The following is a 24575-nucleotide window of genomic DNA, read 5'->3' as shown; positions in this document are numbered from 1 at the left end:
AAAGCATATAATAATTTAAAAAAAAATAAAGTTCTGCTCTGCAAGGTCTTGAAGTGGAGATAAGGAGAAGTCTGATGAAAGGTACAGCACTAATGTTTTGCCTTAGGGGTTCAAATGGTTTGGGCCAGTCCTGGTGACACCCAGTCAAGAAACAAACATTTTGAAGGAGCCAAGGGAAACTAAACAGAGATGGATGTTTGCTAGCAGATAGCACTACGTATTGTCCCAGGCCCAGGAGGTGGATGGACAGATAGAAAAGAGAGAGAAAATATCCTTTGGCAAGGAGCTGCTTTTGGATTCTCATTTCTGTAAATTCTGCTGATCTTCTGTATTGTCCCTCTTGGCGTAACAGGGTAAAATATCTGGTGGGTAAGACATTGAGCAAAGCAAGTGGTGCCTAGTTGTTGGGCGTGGAAGATGGTGGTGCTTCCCATTTCAAAGTGTTTTGGGGCTTCCAATTTCTTATCTCTGAAACTTGCCAAGACTGCTTGAAAGGCGTACAGCAGTGTTTCTCAACCACAGCAACTTTAAGATGTGTGGACTTCAACTCCCAGAATTCCCCAGCCAGCCATGCTGGCTGAGGAATTCTGGGAGTTGAAGTCCACACATCTTAAAGTTGCTGTGGTTGAGAAACACTGGCTTACAGGAAGGGGATGTTGCAACTCCTCATGTTGCTTGCTTCATTTTTCAGTGTTCGTCAATTTAAAGTGGGGGAGGTAGCTTTCCTTTTCCACTTAAAATGGTCTTCAATGAATTCCGTGCAGATCAGCCTTCTGCTTAGCTTGTTTTCTAGCATTACTTAGGATCTGGGGGAACACAAGCCTTCCTTAAAAAGTAAGGCACCATATACAGTACTACAAAAAAATAAAGCACCAGATGGAAGAAAGCCAGCTTCCTCCAGACTTTGCTGCCAAGAAAACATGCACCACTTTTAATATTATTCCATAGCATAGGAGCTAAACAAACTGAACTATGAACAGGACTGTCTTGCTCCATTTCTTCCCCCTGTGCCTAAGGCAAGCTGCTAGCTAGATCACTTTTCCTCTTATTTTTCAATCTGTGCAGCTACTGATGTACCTTACAAATTTGATGTTGAGACCAGAGAGATAATGAAAAGTGACATGAATGTTTTAAAGCTTCTGTGTGGACACTATCGTTCTTCACAATACTTTGGTGTTTTTTCTTTCTATTTCAGCTCTGTATTATACAGAGAATGTCCAGACAAACATGCAGGCTCCTTTTGAAATGAAGAACATTTGCAAGGCTCCATGAACTCTAATTCCAGTGTCGCATCTAGAGTTTGATAGAAATGGCCAGGGATGCCAGATCTTCACGATTAATTAAAAAAGAGAAGATAAGCAAAAAGAAACCGAGTCCCGTTAAAAAGAAATCTTGCCAAGGAATAAAAGATGCCAAGAAAGTGTCCTCAAAGACGGAATGTTCTACAAGCTACAGAAAGTTAACAGAAGAACAGAAGGATGGCAAGAAAAACTCCCAAGGACATAAACCTCCACTAAGTTCGTCATGCCGATTTCTCCGGAGCAGTGTAACCAAAGCCTTTTCTGGAACGTCTTGGATGAATCTGGAATTAACTGATAATGTTCTCTTCCACAATCAGCCTCCTTTGAGCTATAGCGGGTTTTCCATGACTCTTCGTAGGAAACCGTTTTCCCATAGACTGTTTCAAGCATCGACAATCACAAGAGCTAAGAAGGGTGGCTCAGGGAAAAGAGGAAAACCCAGATCAGGAATTTCCTGCGCATTAGAAAGGAAAGAAGCTGAACAGACTACGAGAGCTTTTGCACGAGACTTAAACTTGAATAGTGAATTACCTTCTCCCAAAGGAGACAAGACTCCATGTTCTCAGGAAGCAGGCCGGTCCTCTGTAGATGATAATCAAGCCAAAAAGAGAAGGACAGTGCCCTCTCCCAAAAATTCTGATTCTAACAATGGCATGATGGATACCTGTAATTTTGGAATACTAAAGGAAGAACACAAATGTAAAGAATTTGTATCCAGTGGGCAGACCCTGAAAGATTTGTTTACTAATACCTCAAATGAAACTTTGCCTGAGCCTCTTCTCCCCGATTTACACCTTGACTTTGACACTACTTTAAGGGTACAGGAAAGTGAATTAGGAACATCTGTAAAACCGTATGCCAAGAGTAACTTGAATTTATCTCCTGTCCACCCAGAACATTTCTGTTCACATTCCATTTCCATGCTGAGCCTTTCCTCAGAATCAAACCCAGTGTTGTATAAGAAAAGACCAGAGACCTCTGTCGAATCTCATTCCAAAACTGGACATGATATGGTGCTAACTCCCTGTGAATCCGATGCTGCCGTTTTGATTACCTCTGAACTGATTTCAAAATTGCATCTGGATGACCCATGTGTGTTATCGGAACCTCTGATCAAACCAGACGCTGAGCCTCTTATTACAGAAGAGAAGAATTTGCAGTGTGCCTCTGTATCAGAAGCTTGCTTAAAAGAACCAGGCCTTGTAGGAGACCCTCCTATACCAGGGGACTTGGAGCTGGTGCCAGGCGACCAAGCACTTGATTCTTCTTTCTACCCCAGTCAAATGTATTCAAGCTGCGACCAACCAAACGAACAGTCAGTCTGTGAACAAATGTCTAGCATTTCTTTGAGTAATTTCATCTTGGAAGATCTTGAACGGACTCTTGAAAGGATTGCTGCAGAAACATTAATTTTAGATCCAGCCTCTGCACCCTTTAATCTAGAAAGAAACACCACCAGCTCAAGTCTAGTAAGCAGTGGGGCTTTCAAAGAAACTTTTTCACAATCCCATAATTCAAGGCCACTACTGGGTATAGGAGGGGGGAAAGATGCAAGGACAGTCCTACCTAACAAATCCATTCCAAAGCCTCTGGATCCCTTGCCGCAGTTGGGAAGAGATGGAAAAGCCACAAACTATACCCAGGATCCCAGGAAATGTGACGCCAATCCATCTGTGGCATCTGAGCCATTATCTTTTGAGTTTCCAACTGGTGGGTGCCTTGCCTCTTTGCAACCTGTGCTAGAAAAGAAAAAAAGAAGGCGCTGTGGAGTCTGTGAACCTTGTCTGCGGAAAACTAACTGTGAAGAGTGTAGCTGTTGTAGGAAACGCAAAACTAGTCACCGGATATGTAAAAAGAGAAAATGTGAAGAACTGAAGAAGCCTCCACCATCTCTTCCATCCTTAAGGCTGCCTGTAGAGGTAAACAGATCTGCTTAAATACCATTTGAATTACTGTGATTTGATTTAAGTGTTTGAAATTCTTCTGCCCTTAATGAGAGAAAATGGTTGGATTTCTGACGGTATTAGGTCCACTGAAAGGTTTGCACATGGATTCAGTTACAGAGCAGGCGTTAAGTAGAATGCACGTCACATCATTTTTGAGCAAATCCAGAAAAACAATTAAGAACAGAAGTTTCAAAAGAGGTAATTAATTTATTCCCTTGTTAGCAAAATTTCATTTAAAATAACTTAGTATTTGATGTGAGTAATGTTTTAAAGGAGATGGTTAACACTCAGTTCTGTCCTGTTCTGATAATTGATTGGTGCTGGTCGGATTTGTTTCAGGATGGTGGCACACTTCCAATATGGAGTGCATTCAGAAAGATGATCCACGTTGATTTCAAAAGTGCCTTTCTGTTTCCCTTTTAATATATACATTTTGTTTTATAACAATGTTGTCTTACCGTATTTTAGAGCTTGATCACTGTCAAGTCTGTACCTCCAGCATAAGCAGAAAGGATCACCTTATTATGCTTCCCTTCACCACTCAACCTGTTGTTGTACATACATTTATTTGCAACCATAGGTTTTAGCAAAATTCATATAAAATTACAATCCATATCAGTTAAATGTATCCCCTCTAATATTAACAGCATTATTTGTCAACATCTGCTTTTGTATCTTCCTTGCGGCCATTGCAAACAATGAAACTTGTTTAGTTACATTTTCATCAACATCAGTCAACAGAAAATAGATTTTTTTTTCTAAACAAGAATGATTCAGTTGGATTAACAAAGGCATGATGAATCTAGCTCTAGGTTCCTGATGTAAACTGCAAAATAGTAAGTAAGGGCTCAAATCTTTCACCTGTGAGTTATTACAAGTGCATAATCGGTGTGTAGTTGGTAATCCTTTATATCTTCCATCCAAATAAGCTGTTGGCATTGTTTGAAAATGAAGTTCTGTGAAAGCTTGTCTCAGGGAATGGGATGTAAGAGACTAAGTAATATGACATTCATTGTCTGACTTTAAAAAAAATCGATACCACTTGGCTAACTTGAGCTTACATACCTGCTCTCTATCTTGTCTAAAATCTTTAAAAATAAATAGTCCCTATGTATGGTAATTTATGTCATTCAGCAGTTCCTGATCTAATGATAATTGTGAAAATAGTTTTAGACGAATTCATCCATCTATTACTGTTAAATTGTTCGTGGAGGCAGTGTTTTGTCAAATAAGTATTGGGCATGAGGACTAGTTTCCTATAATATAAGATTATTGCTTTGTTTACCCTTATATTGATTGATGGAAGGCCCATGTCTAATCCCAACATTACTGCTGGTATAGATGGGGGTAAGGCTAAGATTGATCTTACGTATTTATTCTGGACCACTTCTGATTCTTCTGGTTTACTGAAGCCCCAAATTGGGGCCCCATATATCAACTGTGAGATGGTTTTCCCCTGCAAGATCTTAAGCTCAGGCTGTACTAACCGTCCTCCTTTTGAGTAGAAGAAGGAGCAAATGGCTCTCATTGATCTCATGGCTGTCATCCTTGTTGATACTATATGTGTTTTCTGTGATAGTATTTCAGTAAACTGGATACCCAAATGCTTAAATGTACTCACTTGTTCTACCTCCTTACCATCTAGTGTCCATCCACTTATCCTGTTGGAATTACTTTTCCCCCCCTCTTGCCTTAATCTAAATTTTCTGTTACGCACAGAAATGCAACCTTTCTACTGCACTGCTGTAACCAATTCTAGGGTGAGAGATTTAGAGCTTTCCAGATGTTACTGGACTACAACATCCAGTTTACTGCACCATTGGCTGCACTTATAGGAGCTAGATCAGCAACACCTAGAAAGGCAGATGCTTCCCACCTTTGAACATTACCGCATGCTAAAAACCCTGATTATTTACATCTGCTTGTTGACAACCTAGTCCTTTGGCATCATAATAACTTAGTTACTGGAAATGAAAAAGTAAAAGAGTAAAATACCATACTGATTTGCTATCAGAACAAATATAAAGGACTACAATAATCCTGTAAAAGGGGGAAAAATAGATGTCGTTTCTCATCTTTCTGAAAAGGAGCAGTGTAACGTCGGGTTTTCTTGCAATAAAAATAGCTGTCTCCAAACTGTCCTTTTGGGTTCATTTAAGGGGGAGTCAGACGTGACTCTCAGGCACGTTGCAAGCCTGGGATCTCAGAGATGTCAAGCCGGGATCCAGGCGGGCCTCTGAGTTTAGCCAGTGGATGGAGCTATAAGCAAATTGGCCAGACCAGCAGGGAAGCGTTTAACCTAGACAATAATGTTAGAAGGGAAGCTGGTTTTAGTTTCCTTTTCTAGTTTATTTTACATTTGTGGTATGAGATACCACCCAAAACCTCAAATTTTCCTGTTCCCTGGGGGATAGCCCTGTATATCAAAAAAGGTTTCATGGAGCAGCTGATCTGGGACCTTGAAAGGCTGGGAGTGTACATGAACTTTGATGTATTTTGGTGGGAAAATATGCCCCTATATTGGTCTTACTTTGTTCCTGTCTCAGCTGAGGAACTATTTTTTCCTCCTTGCACTTGAATAGGCTATTTAGCGGATGGTAAATGTAGACTTACTAGGTTTTGAATTTCCCTCAGCGTCGTAGATGTCATTAGTGTCTTGGGCAGTATTAAAGGAACACTTGTAATAATGCCAGGCTAGGGTCTGTCAAGTTGAATTCACTGTGACGGTAATGGTTGGTGGAAAAGAATAACCTTCCCTATAAAATGTGGACCAGCTGTAGGACCATTTTATGAATGGGAGTGCTGTAGCCAATTTGCATGGGTGCATTTGATGTTATGATAAGCCAGAATTGACTTATTTGTTTAGTTAATTTGAATTGCTGCCCACATGACATGTGACTGAGTGTGGTGTATACAGTTAAAACAACACATTTATTTATTTTAGATAATTTATATAGTCACCCATCTTAAATAAGTAACTCTACAAATATCATATGACTATAATAAGACATAAAACCAATTTCAGCAGAGCCAATTCAGCAACCCCAAATGGTCAATCTGGATGGGTTTACAAGGCTCCTGATCTTATGCATTAGAAAAGGCAGGCAGGATCAGGCTGTTCATCAAGATCTTGGAGAGGGTGCTATGCCGTGGGGCAGGCACAGCAAAGAGAGAAGCTGCATGTCCTGGGTCCCACTAGATGATAATGCTTAAATGACAGGATCTGGAGCACGCTAACCCTGCCAGATCTTAACCGAAAGGCAGAGATAATCAGAAACAGGCAATCCTGCAAATAGCCAGGCCCTGTGCCATGAAAGGCTTCAAAAGTGATAGCCAACAGCTTGAATTGTACCTGGAAGCGCATGGGCATCCAGTGCAGGTTGCACAGTAGTGGTGCTACATGGGCATACCAAAGTGCACCCATAACTATCTGCACTGGACCAGCTGTAGCTTCCAGGTGGCCTTCAAGGGCAGCCCCAGGTAGAGCTCATTGCAGTGGTTCAAATGGGAAGTGACCAAGGCACAAATGATCATGAGTAGGGCTTCCTGATTCAGAAATGGGTGCAATTGGCACATTAGATGGATTTGTACAAAGGCCCTTCAAGCCACAGCTACCGCGTACTCTTCAAGCAGGGGTTGTGAGTCTAGGAGGACCCCAACTTGTGCACTGGGTCTGTCTGGGGAGTGCAACCCTATTCGGAATCCAAGATGAAAATCTCTGGATCTCATTCATTACCATGAAAAAACACCATGCTCCTATGTAGCACTTGGATACTCCTGCTTAGCTACTTCTGTGGCTTGTGTCCTGTGACATTTGACATTTGACCAAGGAATTGTTGGCTTTTTTCCCTCCTGACAAACTAGAGTCAGAAGTTGTGATTTGTTCTTAGGTTCCTGTTTTGTTTGGGAGAGACAAGTCGGGTCTAGGAGGTTTTTAGTTTGTTTAGTCGTCTTTGCTGGGAGAAGGAGCCAAGTGGGAAAGGTGAATCACCTCATCCTCAGTAAGATTGAATCCTGGCTTATCATGATGTCTGAATGCCAATATAACAAAGTCTCACACAGTCCATCAGCAAAGCAATGTCAGGCATTAATATAAGATTATGACTGAATTCTGATGATTTTCTAGTTCAGAGTTGTGTGTGAGTGTTGCTTTGGCTGCTGCCTCCTGTTGTTGTATTTCGTTATATAAGATGATAATTTCAACAATTCTTCCCAGTCAGGATTACAAATCCCTGATTTGTGAAACATAGCATATCCTTGAAGAACATCTGGGGTCACTGCAAAGTGAGGCATTATAATACCAGGCAAACTAGAGAAAAATATGGTCAGTGGTCAAACCATACTGTGAAAGAGACTCAAGACCAAATTATTATATATGTTGTCTTATATAATCCCTAAAGAAAATACAAATTGGATTTGGGTAAAATTTCCTTACATCAGAAGGTCCAAACAAACACATTTTTTTAGTTTTGGAAGGGATTTTGGATTCTCAACCTCTTTCAAAAAGGCAGCTTTTTTTCCTAGCTAATTTTATAAGCTGACATGAATCTAGGATGCATCTTAAAGGCTTATGGGCTCTCCATCTTCCAGAGATCTTGTCCACATCTTCAGGATGCCTACAGTAGTTGCTTCCTGACGTCTAACTTCCTTGAAGTGCAACATTTTTATTGAAACTGAGGGAATGAAGTAACACAAGTAAATTTAGGATTTAGGAACAGTCAGGTAACAAGAGTGTAAGAGTGAAGTACACACTTTCGGTGGATCAGCAGTCTTGTTGTCTGTCCTGAATTGTATGTCAGTCCCTTAAAGTACATCTTAGGTTTGTGAACATTAACCTCATATTATTTAGTATCCTGAGTCTCATAAACAAACTGTTGTCAAATCACAATTGCAAAGTATATTAAGTTGCAGGATTTGAGAGTAAAGTAATGTGCAGTGGACTGAGTAATCGTTTTTCCCTTAATTCATTATTAAGGCCAGGAATTAAATATGCGTTTATACTCAAATTCGAAAACAGCCACATGCTGTGTACATTCAGTTCTCTGTAATTTCATATGCTTTTAAACTTGAGGTGGAATTCTCGTTTTATTACCTGTTAAAATCTGATAAGATACTTCATAGAAGTTATAAAATGCAAAAATTCATGCTCAGCAATTTTTGCATAATAAAACTGAATAAAGTCCAGGCAAGGCTCAACATGCTGAAAATATAGTTTATGTTGCCTCACACCCATATGTCCAGTATTAAGTAGGATGCCCAGTCACATTAGATTGGTGTTGCTGGCTGGGGAATTCTGGGAGTTGAAGTCCACACATCTTCAAGTTGCGAAGGTTAAGAAACACTGCATTATATTGTTTTATCAAATGTATTAACAAGTTAAGACATCAGTATCTATATTCTGGTTTCTCAGGTAACCTCTGGGAGCTTTTGATTTAGCTGCTAAATTAGGGGGCTGAACAGGAAAAAAAATACAAAAGGAAAAACACCTGTAAAGGTCAAAGCTGCGTGAATAGGAAAAGATGGATTTATCTTTATACGGGCAATCCATACCCCCTGAGCCTCTTGTTTATGCTGTGGATGCTTCCAAACTTGTATTGTCCAGTTTTGTTGATGCCAAATTATAGTGTGGTAGGATTTCCTGTGGAGTTTTGGTGAAAAATGAAAATGTTATGCCTTTGACAGATTTAATACACCTAACAACCATTAAATTATCCCTCCTCCCCGTAGGGGTGGGAAGAAACCTCCACTGCATTCCCTGTGCAACATCCTTAAGACAGTGCCATGACCTCCAGGGCCCTAATCTACTTTTGGCATATTCCTTGATTCTCTGAAGACCCCAAAACTAGGATAGGGGGACAATAAATCATCTCCCTCCCCTCTTACTGTTTTCATTATTGCGGAGTCTAATCCTTTCACTGTGGTCCATCTGTGAGTCCTTTATTAAAATCAGTTTGATTAATTTTTGTATATGTATATGTATAATAAAACAAAACTCAATAAAATGGAAATAATAAAATAAACAGCCATGTCTAAATGCTCAATGTAATTGATGGTACAAATTTCACAGACAGTAACATGAAATTCGGCTACATTCAAAAAAACTGAATTGTACTGGTCAACTAATAGCAATTGTACATAAAATAATTCTGTAAGACCTGGAAATTTAGTTAATACATTTATAATTTTAGTTATAAAATGTAACCGAGAATCTTTATAGAGTGAACAATATCTGGATTGTATCTTCCACACACCTTCACCACAGGGCAAAGTCTGGAAGAAAAGGGCTTTTCCTGAACTTTCCATTGAGTACAGCTATTGGGAATGCATTAAAACAAACTAAGGTTAATGTTATCCTAAATTTGGGAATAAGTATCTGGTTTAGATAACTTGCTGGTCTAAAATAAGGAGATTGGCTACTCAAAAATATATCTCCAGGAAGAGCCAACAAATCTAATGGCCTTTCTATGTTCAACACGTTTTGTTTATATTATCCACTGACTTTTTGTAACCCATGATCAATAATACATCCCATGAGAGGCCATGACTCTCTATTTTGGTGAACTGATCTTCTCCAACTGAATCAAAATTATTCACAAAAATTAGGGATCCCAGGTCCATAGGGAAGAACATTAACTAGTTAAAAGTATACACAGCCATATGCTGGTCTCCACTCTAATCACAGTTGCCTCACAGCGAAGTACTGTATTGGGCATGCTTCATGCTACTTGAAAAATAAACCTTAAAAATTTAGCTAGTATTCTCCAGGGAGGAACACAAGAACTGTATCGTCCTAGATGCCTCTCAAATAAAAGCTGTGTGCGAACTTTTGCTGAGAAAACTTTAAGTGCAGCTGATACAAATAGTGCCTCTCTCGAATAACAGAAAGGTTGCAGGGCTATAGCCAATTTTTGGGCATTTTGAACAATATAATCTTGATGGGCCCTACGCTTACCAGAGGAGTGAAATACTATCCCCCAACATTTAAGATTGTAACTTGGTCTATCGGATATCCATTGAGCTGCCAAGCAGATATCAGGATCTTAATTTTGGAATAATTCATCTCCAGGGCTTCATCATGACAGCATTCAGCTAATATGTGCAGAGCTCCTTTTAAACCAATTGATGTATAAGACAGCAGTACTGCACTATCAGCATAGAAAAGTATCACAGTGTTTATCGGCTAGTATTGGAGGATGGTATGTGAGGCTGCTTAACCTAGTCACTACAGAATTAATATACAAATTAAATAAGAAAAGTAGCAAGATACAGCTCTGCCTAAATCCTCTGTGGATAGGGATTTCTCTGGTGTAATGTCCCTGCATACTGCAACAAACTTTTAATCTGGAATGTTCATACAGTTTACTCATCAACAAGTGCACGCATCAATCTACAGTGGATTTTTTAAGTTTGCACCACATCCTTGATCTAGAGATATAATCAAATACAAACCTGAAATCAATGAAGGTGGCATGTAGTGTGGATCCACCTTTAGCAGTGTATTTTTCCACTGCATGCTATAAAATATAGCAGCCTTTCTCAACCTTTTGACCCTGGAGGAACCCTTTAAATATTTTCAGGCCTTGGGGAACCCCTGCACATTCAGGCTCAAATATAGGCTAGAAGTTACAAGAAGTTATATTCGTTTCATGCGTAGGCCTGTATATATGCATTAACAGTGTTCTTAAGCTAAAAATAAAGGATGAAACTTACCTCTTTAATATGAAGTTGCCCAAATTTGAAATATTTTTTTAAAATAAGTCATGATCTCCCAGGGAACCCCTGGTGACCCCTTGCGGAACCCTGAAATAGAGCGTCACCTGTGATCATCTGCCCAATCTAAAACCTGCCTGCTCATCAGCTAATATATATTCTGACTCATCCCAATCTGCAAATTTATTATAAAGATGTTCAGCATAGTCCTTCCACTATATAAAGCAGTGTGAAATTACCTGTAGCCTAGAGGTGTAAACATGTGTAAAGGTAGAGGGTCAGAATTTGGGGCAATTGTTGATAAATAGGAACTAGAGGTGCTGCTGTTGGCTTTTTTGCCATAGTGGAAATCACTGCTTTTTGCAGCTGTATTTTCAGGGTACAGTGTAGACTGAATTCTGTTCTGCTGTGTTATAAATCAGATTGAGCTGATCTTGTTATTTTTTATTTTAAAAATCTTGTAGGATCATTGTTTAGTTGTAAAGCACTGTGCAAGGCTGTTCCAGAGTTTACTTACTTGTCGATAAGGCCAGGGAATTCTGGGAGTTGAAGTCCGCACGTCTTAAAGTTGCCAAGGTTGAGAAACACTGCTATAAACAAAAACAAAAGTAAACTACAACCAAAACATAACTGAGCATTATTCTATGCAGATAATCTACTTGGAGGATGAAGTTGGATAATGTTAAAAGACATGGATTTCTAATTCCATAATGTCAACTGCTGCAGCTATTTTAAAACTTCTGGGCTGTCTTTTTATTTGCCTTTTTTATATTATTGCTTACATTTTGTCTTGTAAAGTGCCTTGAGGTGGCTTTGCCTCGAAAGGACATATTCAAATATTACAAGTAAATGAGGTTCCAGTAGAAGAGAATATTTGTAGCTCTGGGCTGAACTGTGGAGTCCATGGTGCTCTCTGAGCTTGGTTGCTTGCTTGAAGACGTTTTGTTACCTGGCTAGGTAATATCATCAATGCACATCAGTTGCTCAGAGAGCACCAAGAACTCTACAGTAAATGAGGTTGCAGGTAAAGAAGATTAGGGACTCTGTCTTCCCTGATAACCTTGGCGCATTGTAGAATTGGCTACAAGTAGAGGGGGTCATTCCTTTCCATCCTCAGCGGTTTCTGGGGAATACAGTAGAGGGTTGTCCATTTGAAGGCCTAGATGAATGTTTTAGAGACCTCCATGCAAAAAATGTAAAAATGCAAAAAAAAAAAAATGTACATTATTCTAAGCTGTATTGTTGTTTGGCTTAGTATGTTGTCTGTATCCAGACCAGAGTCTGATCATAGTTAAGAGTAGCTTAAGCACAGTCTGAAACCAAACTTTAGTTCGCATTCAGAAATGTAGACTCTCAGTTTGCATTCAACTTCTGTTGACCACATGGATGTATCCGTGTAGTTTTCTCAGCAGTGTTATGGAAGAACCTGCCACTGCCTTCTTCTGAGATGGTGCTTTGATTTTCCATTCTAGCCTACAAGTTCTGGGATTTCCTGGTAGTCTCCTCTCCAAGTACTCACCAGATCTGATCCTGCTGGAATATTCAGCTGCAGAGGAAGGTGGGGGGGATGGTTAGCTTGGTCCACTGTGGAACAGCCGGGAGGTTAGTCCATGGCTTGGTTAATGTTGAGCTAAGCTTGGTGTATTGAGCTAATGTGGCTTCTGTGCCTTCACAGTGAAACCTTCCAGAGGTAATGTGGGAGAGGTAATTCTGGCTGGGGAATTCTGGGAGTTGAAGTCCACACATCTTAAAATGGTTGAGGTTGAGAAACACTGCCATAAACTATTCCCAACTACATGTATTATCTGGCCCTATTTGATTTTGATTATTTAGCAAATGTCTGCTCCAATTGCTAGAAGAGAATGATGGGAGTTTAAGATAGAAAGCAATTAAAGCAAGGAGTGAAAGAGACTCCAATAGGATCCAGTTCAAGAAAAGAAGGAATTTTAGTATTTCTGTTCATCTTTTTCCAGGTTTCTTTGATTTCTTTTGATCTTGTTGTACAGTGGCTTTGCTGCTTTACCTTTTCTTCAAACATTATTTCCGTCCTTCTAATAAACTACCTCCTATTCTTTTAACTTCTTTTTTGTTGGTTTGTTTCAACGTTCATTTCCTTGTGTGTTTTGATAGTGAGAAAGAGATGTGAATTTTGCAACTTGAATATACTGCTGTTAATCCATTTCTTTTAATTGCATCAGGAATACACTTTGTTTAGTCTAATTCTGTTGGTAAAATTATTACAGTACTCGTGCTTGGCTCTTAGGCCATTGAAATAAACTGAAAAGGTGCATTTAGGATAAAAATACTTGCCACTGGATCCAGATTGTCGGGAATGTGCCACATATGTTGTTATAAAATTGTTTATATTTAATTTTCATATTGCTATGTATTTATTGAGCCAGTCTGGTATAGTGGTTAAGGCATCAGGCTAGAACCAGAAACCAGGAGAGAGTGAGTTCTTTGTGGCTAGAGTCTTTTAGGCTGAAACATAAATACATTTTAAAAAAAATCTTGAAAGTCACACTCCCACTGCAACCTGGGACAGCCTGAAACAGCAAGGTTTTGACTGCCTTTGGCTGAACTAATCTGCACATTAGTTAATACTTTACACTCGAGGCTTCCAATGTGATTTACCAAATTAGATTAACCATGCAGCCCTACACATTTACCTGAAAATAAGCATCATTGTCTTCACTGGCTTTTTACCATGCAAGTTTCTCTAGGGTTTTTTTTTCACGCTAAGAGCAGATTCAAGGGTGAGAATCGGAGTCATCCAGTATGACCCTCTACCCTTCACTCCCATATCTTCCAGTCTTCTGAATAGGCTCCACATGCATTTGAAGGCTTTGGGGGAAGTCATCCTGGTTTTGTTCACAGTCAGAAGAAATTTCATCAATAGTATTGACTTTCTTCCAAAGCTGTAATCCTTTACATGGTTGAAAACAAGTTCCATTAAAGAAAGGCCTAATGCTTAAGTAAGTATGCATAAGATTGGTTGTGAACAGATTCTGCCTCTTTTTCCCGGTTTGATCAGAGAAATTTCAGTGGCTTGTTTTGGTGCTTTTACTGTTTTGTCATTGCAGATAAAATTTCTCTTGCCTTCAAGTTAGTCTGGATGCCACCATTGATTGCCCAATAAGTTAGGGGGATGTTTGTTAACACGTATGGTTAGATGAAATTAGTGTCAATTTTGACAGCTGAGAAATTGGACTGGCTGTTGGGAATGGGAATGTATGATGCCTTCCCCCATTTGTCATCTTGATACTGGCCCAGCTTGGCTTACAATGTCTAGCCAGGAGGTTACTACAGATTTCTTAGTTAATATCATAAACTTATTTTAGAGTGATGGGAAGATGCCTCTTTTTTCAAAGGAGGCAGTTATTAGACCACTTCTTAGAGACAGGGAAATTAGGTGCCACTCTTTGTCTGTAAAGGTTGATAAGATGATTGAGAGAGTGGTGGTGACCTGGAGAAAACAGATTACCTTTACTAATTTCAGACTAATTTTAGAGTGGGCTGCAATATTAAGACTGCTTTGTCTGGACTGATGGATCAACAAAGCAAATAAGCTGATTCTTGAAGTTTTGTTGCCAGCAACCACAGACTCTTTGTGGATCACCAGGGAGATTTGGGAATAGGAAGTGCTGTTTTGAAATATAAGGTAGACATCAGATGATGTCACTTGGAGACAGTTGTTCTTCGAATTGCTGTCCCTGAAGGCTCAATTCCATCTTCAAGAGCTTTCAGTGCTTACATAAAATCAGTTGGGGAGATCATCAAGAGATTTGAAGCTGGTTGCTGACACAACTCTCTTGAATGTCTTTCTGCAGGATAATTTTGTAAATTGAGGTTTGAATTTAGGTAAGATGGAAGAGGACTTCTTTGTGAGGAATCACAGTTTCAGGGAGGTTGTAAATCTCTAAGTTCTGGTGGGGTTATACTTTCCCAGGACAATGAGATATGCAGTACCAATTGAAGGGAATATCTGTAGCTTAGGGTTGAACTGTAGAGTTCTTGGGACTTGAGCTTGGTTGTGTACCGAAGCATGTTTCCTAGTTGGGCACTGAAGATGTTGCCTAGTCAGACAATGAAACATCTGCAAGAAAACAACCAGGCTCAGAGAGCACCCAGGACCCCACAGAGATACGCAGTTTCAGTGTGTTTTTGGATCTGAATCTCTTTTTGGTTTCCCAAATTTAGGCAATGGTCAGGAGTGCCTTTCATCAGATTTTGTTGATAAGTCAACTGTTTCCCTTTCTGGAAAATGACCTTAAAACTATAGTGTATGTGTTGATAACCTCTGAGTTTGAATGTTGTAAAGGGCTTTTATGTGAGGCTACCTTAATGTTTAGTCTGAAACAGAAGTGTGCATTGCTCAGATCTGCCATGGGCAAGAGCACTTTTCAGTATCCTCACTATATCCATAAACTGCTCTTTTAAGGAACTGCACCTTTTCAGGAACCAGTACCAGTACTTAACAGGGCTACAGGTGGGAGTTTAGGAGGCAGTGCCTGGATGGAACCTGCTGGAGCAAAGGTAAAGGTTTCCCTTGACATTAAGTCCAGTTGTGTCCGACTCCAGGAGGCAGTGCTCATCTCTGTTTCAAAGCCAAAGAGAGCAAAGCACACTTAACTAATTCTGCACGCCTCTGGTGTGGAAAGTTTAATTAATATAGAACTTAGCATCTAAGATGGTCTCTGCAAGAATTTAAAAGGAATCACATCACAGCTGGGCTCAAAGTATCCAGCTGACAACCAGTTTATTTCTCAATAATTATAACTTGACTCCATTATTTTTACCTTATGTTCCTTGGGTCCAGGGCTTCAACTCCCAGAATTCCCCAGCCAGCATACTGGGGCATACAATTATCCAGAAATAAACTGCAGTCATAGTGGCTGGGGAATTCTGGGAGTTGAATCCACACATCATAAAGTTGCCCAGCTTGGGAAACACTGATTTAATGGATGCACTCACAAAATGGCTGCCATGGTAGGCAAGGCCATTTGCTCTACTCTTTTTTACAGGAAGTCAAACTAGCCACAACAGAATGCTCTCCACTGTGGGATCCAAAAGTGTTCCTACCAATAAATGTACTTATTTAACTGAGGTGAGACAGGAGTCTGGTGGGCAACAATGGAGCTGTCTGGAGTACATTGGTTCCCCTCTACAATATGATTCTCCTCGTCCTCACACACACACACAACATTTATTGAGATGATTTGAGGAGCCTTCTCTGTAGCCTTCCTAGGTCCTTGGAATGTACTCCCTTCTACTGACTCTTTATTGGCTTTTGAAAATGTTATGAAAAACACATATTTTTTTGAAAGAGGCTTTTAATAGGTCTGTGTTGAACTGCAGTTTTATGTTTTTATTGTAAACATTAAGTCACTCTGGTAATTGGTGTCTAATGAGCCTAATAACCAGTGTGTGTGTGTGTGTGACATATGTATATTTATTTGCAGCAAAATTTACTTCAACACTTGTTTCATGTTTCCATGTCATGCTTCTTGCCAACATGGGAATGCTTTTGGTTTAGGAAGAGCATAATTTATGAAGTGGCTTTTGCATTATAAAAATATTCAAGTAATTCACCAGATGTAACAACTCCCAGGCCTTATGCAGGCTGGATTTAAAATGTCTCCTAGTCCTCTCACCCCAGAATAAAATAATCTTGCAACATCTTGTCCAGATTATGCACCCTTATTCTTTCTAAATAAATATTACTATTTGATTCTGTTTGTAGCTACTGCTGTGAACGAAAATTTTTATTTCGAGGTATGTATTGGCCACCTTTTTTGGCACTTTCAACCTGATACTGAGTATATTAACATGGCCATCTATGTTAGGCATAGCACTAACAGTGGTGAAGGTTTCACCCATGGTTGCTCTGCCCAATAGAATGACAGGCATAATTAGCTATGGTTCTTTGGTTACCTTCAGTGTCAGCCATTAACTAGCAGTCTTTGCAGTGACTGTGCCAACCACATTGGGATTTTTGGGAGGGGATTGGCCATTAAAAACCCTATAATGGTTCATTGAAGTCAATGCCACTACAAGCAGTTGGAAGGCTGGATTGTCTCCTCCCCCAACTGGCATTTCTCTTTTACTTCTTGCAAGACTGCAAGAGTTGAAAAACAAGCTATGAACAGTGGAGCAACCAGGGATGCAAACTGTAGTCAAAATGCTCTTGCCTTGAAAGATTTAAGCTACTGTTAAGATTTGGATCTCACATTTAAGTGTAACCTGCCATGATTTAGGGCAGTGTTTTTCAACCTTGGCAACTTTCAGGTGTGTGGACTTCAACTCCCAGAATTCCCCAGCCAAGTTTGAGAAACACTGATTTAGAGCATCCTGTGAGCTGAATCACAGTGTGTGTGATTGGACTTTAGCAGACTAGCTTATTCTTGGGAAATGGAAATTGCATATAAATAATAGGTTGGGTTTATTCATTTTTCTAGACTATAATGTGCTTTCTTTCTTTCTAGCTTAGTATGCTAATATGAACCCAATCACAGTAGGGTTTGAAAACCATGGATTATGACTTAGTGTGCTGTGTGAATGGAGCCAATTGTGGTTAATTCAGTAAGCCATGGCTTTGTATGTTGTATCAATGCAGTCCAAGGTTGACATGCTTATGCTTGTCTGATAAGAATACAGCACCAGCGCTTGAAAAGACCAGGTTTGTGTTCCCAGGGATCCGCAGCTATGGAAGTCATCTTCCGCAATGCATTTTTGAAATTTTATTAATTATCAAGGCTTCTATGCCACTTCAGGTAATAGGACTGTAAACATTTATGCAGTTGGTTTGCACAAGATGTTCAACCAACCAATAACCACACAGGATTAATCTGGATTGCCCAGCACATAAGGCTAAAATGTAAATAACTAATTTGTGATTCAGTGAATGCGAATGCACCTTCTGACTTCGTGTGCCGATGAGATTATTAGTAACATTCAACTGCAATGGATTGTCAAGGGCAGCCTCACTTGAAGGGGACTACTTTGGGAAAAGCTGATCTAGCACAAGTGACATTTTGTTTAAACCACAAAGTCTTTGGAAGTTAATTGAACTGATGGCAGTTGGCCCTCTTCTAGGGCTCTGCTAATAAATGCTACAGTTGGTATTAAGTTCTTATTCCAAGACTCACTTTTAGAGGAAGTTATTCCTTTGCCAAGCTGTCAAAGGCTGAGAACTGTTGCAAATGATTTGAACAGTATATCACTTTTAAAACCACAACGTAGCAACTAGACAACAAAGAGGTGTCTCTGGAGCTCTTCCCGAGCCTGCCTAAATTACTGACCCAGTCTTGGGGGAGTTTCCGAGGCGGCTGGCTGTGTGACAAGGCACTGAGCCACAAAGTAGCCAGCAACAGTTTAGCCTCGCCTCTTACGCCAGCCCAGGCGGTGTGTTTCATTCCCTCTCGGGGGGAGCCCGGAAAAGTGACTCCGTTCATTCAGCCGGTCTCCAGGCAGCTGCAGGTAAACGAGTGCGGAGAGCCCCGCCAAGGACCGGGGCCGCTGGGAACCTGTTGACCCCGCGAGGGGCGGCCGCTTCTCCCGCCTGCTCTCCCCGGGCGCCGCGCTCTTCGTTAACCTCGAGGCGCGGCCCCGGAGGGAGCGCGTGCTGCCGCCGGGCTACGAGCGGCCCCCGGTGCTGTCCTCGCCTCACCCGCTCCGGAAACAGGACGGCGGCGTAGCCCTCGCCTTATAAAGTCAAAACGCACCCGGTCGCCCGGGGGAGGGGACCGAGCGCGCGGCGCGGCTTCCAGGGGGCGATCGGAGCTTCTCGCCGGAGCGTCGCCGCGCGCCAGGAGGCATCCCGGTGCAGCGAAAGCCGGGCTGGCTCTGCTCCCGCGCGACACTTTTTGTTTATCTATAAAAAAAAGCATCAGCCACACTTCGCTTCCGCCTCGGAGCCCCGTCTGCGTTCCCACTTCCCCCTCCCCCCCGCCTCGATTGCCCTCCGGTCGGATCCGCGGGCGCGGGGAGTCCATGTCGCAGCTTGCGCCCGCCCTGCAAAGCCCAGATAGGAGACCCTTTGTTTGGGAAGCCGAGCGAGCGCTGTGGACAACGGCTTGCCTCGCTTTGTCATCGGCTCGGCCTTTTCTGGAGGTCCTTTCCCCACCCCCACCCCCACCCCCGTTTTCTTCTTTTGTGTGCGTGCGTGTGCGTGTGTAATAATATTCGCGAGGCATGCCTAGCACGTCCCTAGCGTTGGCAGGCAGGTTTTGCTGCGCTCTCCAAGCGGCTGCCGCCGCCGCCGTGCCTGTTAGGCACCATGAGCATAATTTTGCCAAAGCGCGCTGAAGAAGTGCACACTCCGCACAGGGCTTTTCTGCAGAAGGAAGCAAGATGGCTACCCTGTGGCTTTCGCTGTGAAGAATGCGGAGCCTTCCTAAACCCGACTTTGAGCGGGGGGAAAGGTTATTTATTTATTTTTTTCCTACCTCTTCCTGGTTAACTCTCTTTTCCCCGTGGTGGTGGCGGTGTGGCTGACTTCTTCGGTCCCCGTTAAGTTGCAGGGGAAACCCTGCTGTGTGCCGAGCCTGTAAAGTCTTCCGCGGTTCCAAGAACGGGGAAACTGGTTTTGAAAGCAATACGCTGACTGGCTTATTCACCAAGGTTTATTTTGCCATTTGATGTCTTCCTTTAGGTGCTAACTGAAAACAAAAGGCCTCAGAGAAGAAAGCGAAGAGTTCCAAAGGTAAAAAAAACATGGCTTGCTTTATTACATTTTTAGAGAAATGGGTCTCGCTCTGAAGACTGAATGGAAAGGGAAAGGGGGCATGACTTCCCAGATGTTGGTATTGTTAGCTAAATGTAAAAGCTCACAACATTTCTCTGTTTCTGTGTGATTTGGTGCCCCGACATAACACTGAATGCACAAAGCTGTCCGTTAAAAATCGAGCTGTTCTTGTTTGATAAAGGTTGCGATCATAAAGGCGATTATTACGATGGAGTAAGCCCTGCTGAATCTGTTGAGAATGACTGCTGAGTAAACATGCTCAGCAGCAGCCCTGGAAATGATGTTTTGGTCCAGAAAAACGAACTTCTTTCCAAGCTGCACCTATCTTAAATGTTAACTCTGTGCTGTCAATTACTGACTGTTAGATAATTGTGCTTATGTTCGTTTTTCCCAGTAAAATCAATTGCCTCTTACATAAAGTTGACATGTTTCAGACAATTATGGTCTGAAACTGGTAAGTAATTTTAAAGTGCATGTTCTCCAATAAATGAATGCTGAACTGAAAATGTTTAAATATTGTGGAGTCATAGAATTAGCAAGGGGAAAAACCCCAGGATGTGTTCCATGTTCTTTGCATGCACGTAATTGACCTCTATAAATGGCTACCTTGTTCTCTTCAGTGATTCAGGGAATTCCTGACACGTGCGGAGGAAATCCCTGTTTACGATGGGGAATCCCCTTCCCATAATAGAGAATTTGGGCCCCTCCCATGCTGCATGTTATTCAAGCCTTCCAGAATTCTAACTCTTGGCCAGGGTGTATCGTGTAGCGATTCGACAGTGAAAATGTATCGCGCCCAGTTGTTGGTACGTTTTTATTGGGGTTTTGCCTGGGTCTGTAGCATCATAGTATGGATTGCTTTGGAAGTCTGCGTTAAGTTTAAGCCTTTAAATCCTAATGATTATTAAAGTAGTTGCTTTGTGGTGGTAATATTTTGTTAAAGTGGTAGAATATTTATGTGTATTTTGCTGCCCTTGTCATTTGCAACTCATTGTTTAAAAATTGTGCAAATAATTTGTGAGGCAAAATAGTAACCTGTAAAGATATACTCATAAAAATAAAGCAGATGTTCTTTAAAAAGTTAAGATAATGCCTTTGCATTCACTAAAATCTGTCAGATATGGCTGTGATTTGTGCAGACTTTAGGCATTGCATCTAATAAATGCACTGGGACTTATAAGTAAATATGTATTAGACTACATTGTTAAATACTGAAATTTTCAGGGTTCCATTTTCAGTCAGAATTAGTAAATACTGTATGTGTATTTCCAATGTGTCTCGTAACTCTTATTAGTGCTGCACTCATGCTGCATTCCCTTCCAAGTTTGATCATTTATATATTCTCTCAGAGCTGGGTTTTTAATTGATTGTTTAATGAACCAAAAGATACAATCTTTGTAACTCTGTGTTTTCTAATTCAACTTTTACTTCGTTCATATTTAACTTGACAAACTGATTTAGACTTCACTCCTAATTTGAAAATGTAGTTTCATCAAAATCAGTAGGATTTGTTTTCAAGTAAACATCTATTTAGATATTCTAGTATTTTTTTAGTCCATTCAATCGTGTCTGATTCTCAGAGACTTCCTGTACAAGTCCCTGCAGTTTCCTTGGCAAGGTTTTTCAGAAGTGGTTTGCCATTGCCTCCTTCCTATGGCTGAGAGAGAGTGACTGGCTGAAGGTCACCCAGCTGGCTTTGTGCCTAAGGCGGGACTAGAACTCACAGTCTCCCAGTTTCTAGCCTGATGCCTTAACCACTACACCAAACTGGTTCTCTATTCTAGTATCAATAACAGTTTAAGAAGGAGACAATAGATCCCTTGTTCTCATTCATATCTTGCTTCGTTACCAAGGAAGAGTGAACTAAACAGTAATTAAACAAATAAACTCTACTCTGTCTTGTTGAGACCCCATTTGGAATAATGTGTCTGGTTCTGGGCACCACAATTCAAAAAGGACTGGGAGAAGGTTGAGTAAATTCATAAGAGGGCTTCCAAGATGGTGGGTCATTGGCAACCAAGACCTATGTGGAATTGTTAAATGACCTGGGTATATTTAGCCTGCAGAAGAGATGCCTGAGGGGATATGCAGAGCAGTCTCTGGAAATCTGAATGTAGAAGAGGAAGCAGTCATTCTCTGTAGCTTGAGAGGGCAGGACCAGTAGGTTAAAACTACAAGGAAGTAAGTTCAGGCTCGACATCTGGGGGAGCTTCCTGAATGTATAAGCTTTCAGCTAGTGGAACAAGCAAAGCAGGAGGTTGGACTAAATGACCCCTGAGGTCAGTAAGATTGTAAGGAAGACTGACAGAGTTCATCCCTATAGCCCTGTTGATGTGAATTCTGCTACCCAGCAGTGTGCCTCTTGTGTCTGGATAAGGATTAGTAAATTTACTGCCTTCACATGAGGATGGTAGTGTTTACCTGCTGCTGCTACTCTTAGCTGGGGGCAGTAATTCTAGAGTCTTGTGGAATTGGATGGCCTTCTAAACCCAATCAATAAATTCAACCCACATCCTATGAGAAAGAGCTCCTGCTTCTGGTCCCCATGCCTTTTGCTTCCTGTACCTGCTTGCTAGTAGGGCACTGTTTCCTGGCTGTTTGCAATATTTGATCTCCAGCTGTGGGCAGGTGGGCAGATGAGCCCTCTACATCTTATTAGTGACTGAGGCTTTATACAGGACAACCATTATGAATAATTAGACAGATGATCAATAATTAATATCTTTGGCTTCCTTGTTACGTAGTAATTACAGCTGTGAATGCATTGCTGAGCATAGAATTAATACTTTGAATTGACTCCACTTTGCTTGTTGACTCCGCTTCACTTGGAGCAAGTGCTTGCAACTACTAGAAAAGTGGGTATTCAAACACAGGTCATGATCTACTCTCAGCAGCTTCTCCAGTAGAAATGTCAGTCTGGTGGAATGTCTTCCATTAGGTTGACATTCCCCTGAGATAAGCAGGGTTTCTTAAAATCAGGTTAAGTAGGATATATGGATGAACCCACAGTGGATATTGTTAGGTTAGTCGTATTATGGATAGAGGCTGATAGGATGCAGTCCAGTGTTCATGCATGGCAATATTTGGGTAATAATTGAGTTGAATCATAACTTTAGCACAAGGGTTGTTTTCACACAATATATTCTACAATACAGCTGTAAGCTAATGTCCAGTAATCCATATTTAGCCAAGCTGGTGGAGAAGCACTAGTACTGTTCTCCAGGAACTCCAGAACTTCAATCTAGAGTTGGAGTCAGCTTTAACCAGTTTGGTTGTGTGAAGGATGATCCATACTAAGAAAGAGATAGGGGAAGTATGACCCTATTGTCATCTTGGATCTCTTAATGGCTTTGACCCTGTTGGCTACAGTAATTTTTCTAGATTCTTGTGGGAAATAGAGATGGCACTCCTTGTAGTGTTTCCTTTTTTTTTTTATTTGGATAACATCAAAAAGTGATGGGAAGAATTTTGCTTAGCCCTTTGGGAATTATTCTGTGAGGGGCATTATTATTTAACAAGTGGGAAAGGATCATGCATGGATTTGGTGCTAAGAGCCATTAGTACTCTGGTAGTACCAACCATACTTCTAACATATTGTTGCTAATTCTAGAAATTACTAATGCCTGTCTGTACAAGACACTGGATAATTCTGGGGGCTGGACTTCAGGGGTTGGGATATGTGCCAGATCTGAACAAAGTGATTCTCCTCTTTAAGAACCAGGTGTTCATCTTGGGGTTCTGGATCTGGGATTAACACCGCATTACTTCAGGGGCAGAGGAAACCCTTTAAACAGCATTGGTCCATTCCTGGAAGGAGAGATTGATTCATTGATGCGTGTGCTGGTAGCCTCATAATTGGATTACTGCAATGCACTCTTTGTGGCACCACTGTTGAAAATGCTCTGGAAACTGCAGCTGGCCCCAAATGTGGCAGTTTAGGTGGTGAGTGGTGCTCCTGTGAGATGTCACACTCCTGAATTGTTGACATGGTTGCACTGATTGTTTCCAGAGATCACTTCAAGATACTCATTATGATGCGTGAAGGCTTCTGTAGCTTGGGTCCACATTATTTTACAAGAATGTCTACATCTGTGTGATCTGTCCTAACACTTAGTTCTCCAGTGGAGTACCACAGTTCTGCTTAACAGCAACAGCTAAATCTATCTTTTTTTTCCTTTGGTGGAACTTGGTGCTGGGGTTGAGGTAACAAGAACTCCCTTTTTGTTACCATTTAGAAGGGGGCTTAAAACTTCCCTTTAATAACGTTTTCAAAAGTTGTTGTCAAGTTTTAAAGATTTTTTTTAGTTTTGTTAGTTGGGTTTTGATCATTGTTATTGTATGTGAATATCTGTTAGCTTTCTAAAGCCACTAATGGCAATGGGCAGCAAATAAAATTTAGAATAAGTTCATAAATGGTTATTTGTTGAAGGTTGTTGAAGTAATACTTAAATTTATTTGATTTGGAGTATTTTTATAGGGTGCAGTAATTTTGAATTTGTAAACAGGGGTGTTTGATTTAAATAAAATCAGTTTACATTGTTATTTACATTGTGATTTAAATCAGTAACTGGGAAAACTTAATTAAATCATGTTTTATTCAATATAATTTCTAATATATGCAGTCTTGATAAAACCTATGTATCTATTCTTACGTACTAAGATGGATAAAGCTTTCATTATAAGAAGTTGATACCGTATAAAACATTTATTTAGTAAGATTGTTTCAGATTAATTTTCATTTAAAAACTGACCAATGATCTTAGCAGGTGTTTGCCTATCTTACTGACAAGCATAGGAATATCATTAAAATACTCCCAAATCAACAGAAGGTACCATTTTAGATCAGTAATATCTTCATACCCTCAGGATCAT

At 40.7% G+C, this 24575-nt stretch overlaps 1 protein-coding gene across 1 annotated transcript in view; it reads left to right on the top strand.

Annotated features, from left to right (window-relative positions):
* The window catches only part of TET1 (tet methylcytosine dioxygenase 1), an 88690-nt gene that overhangs the window by 5893 nt on the left and 58222 nt on the right, over positions 1 to 24575 (top strand). The window contains exons 2-3 of the mRNA XM_063307547.1: positions 1196 to 3220; positions 19611 to 19661. Of these exons, the coding sequence (XP_063163617.1) occupies positions 1310 to 3220; positions 19611 to 19661 (1962 nt within the window). The 5' untranslated portion in view covers positions 1196 to 1309. The remainder of the gene's footprint in view (positions 1 to 1195; positions 3221 to 19610; positions 19662 to 24575) is intronic.

The sequence above is a fragment of the Candoia aspera genome, chromosome 6, assembly GCF_035149785.1.
Source record: "Candoia aspera isolate rCanAsp1 chromosome 6, rCanAsp1.hap2, whole genome shotgun sequence".
Taxonomy (NCBI): Eukaryota; Metazoa; Chordata; class Lepidosauria; order Squamata; family Boidae; genus Candoia; species Candoia aspera.
This window is presented reverse-complemented; position numbering and strand designations above follow the sequence as displayed.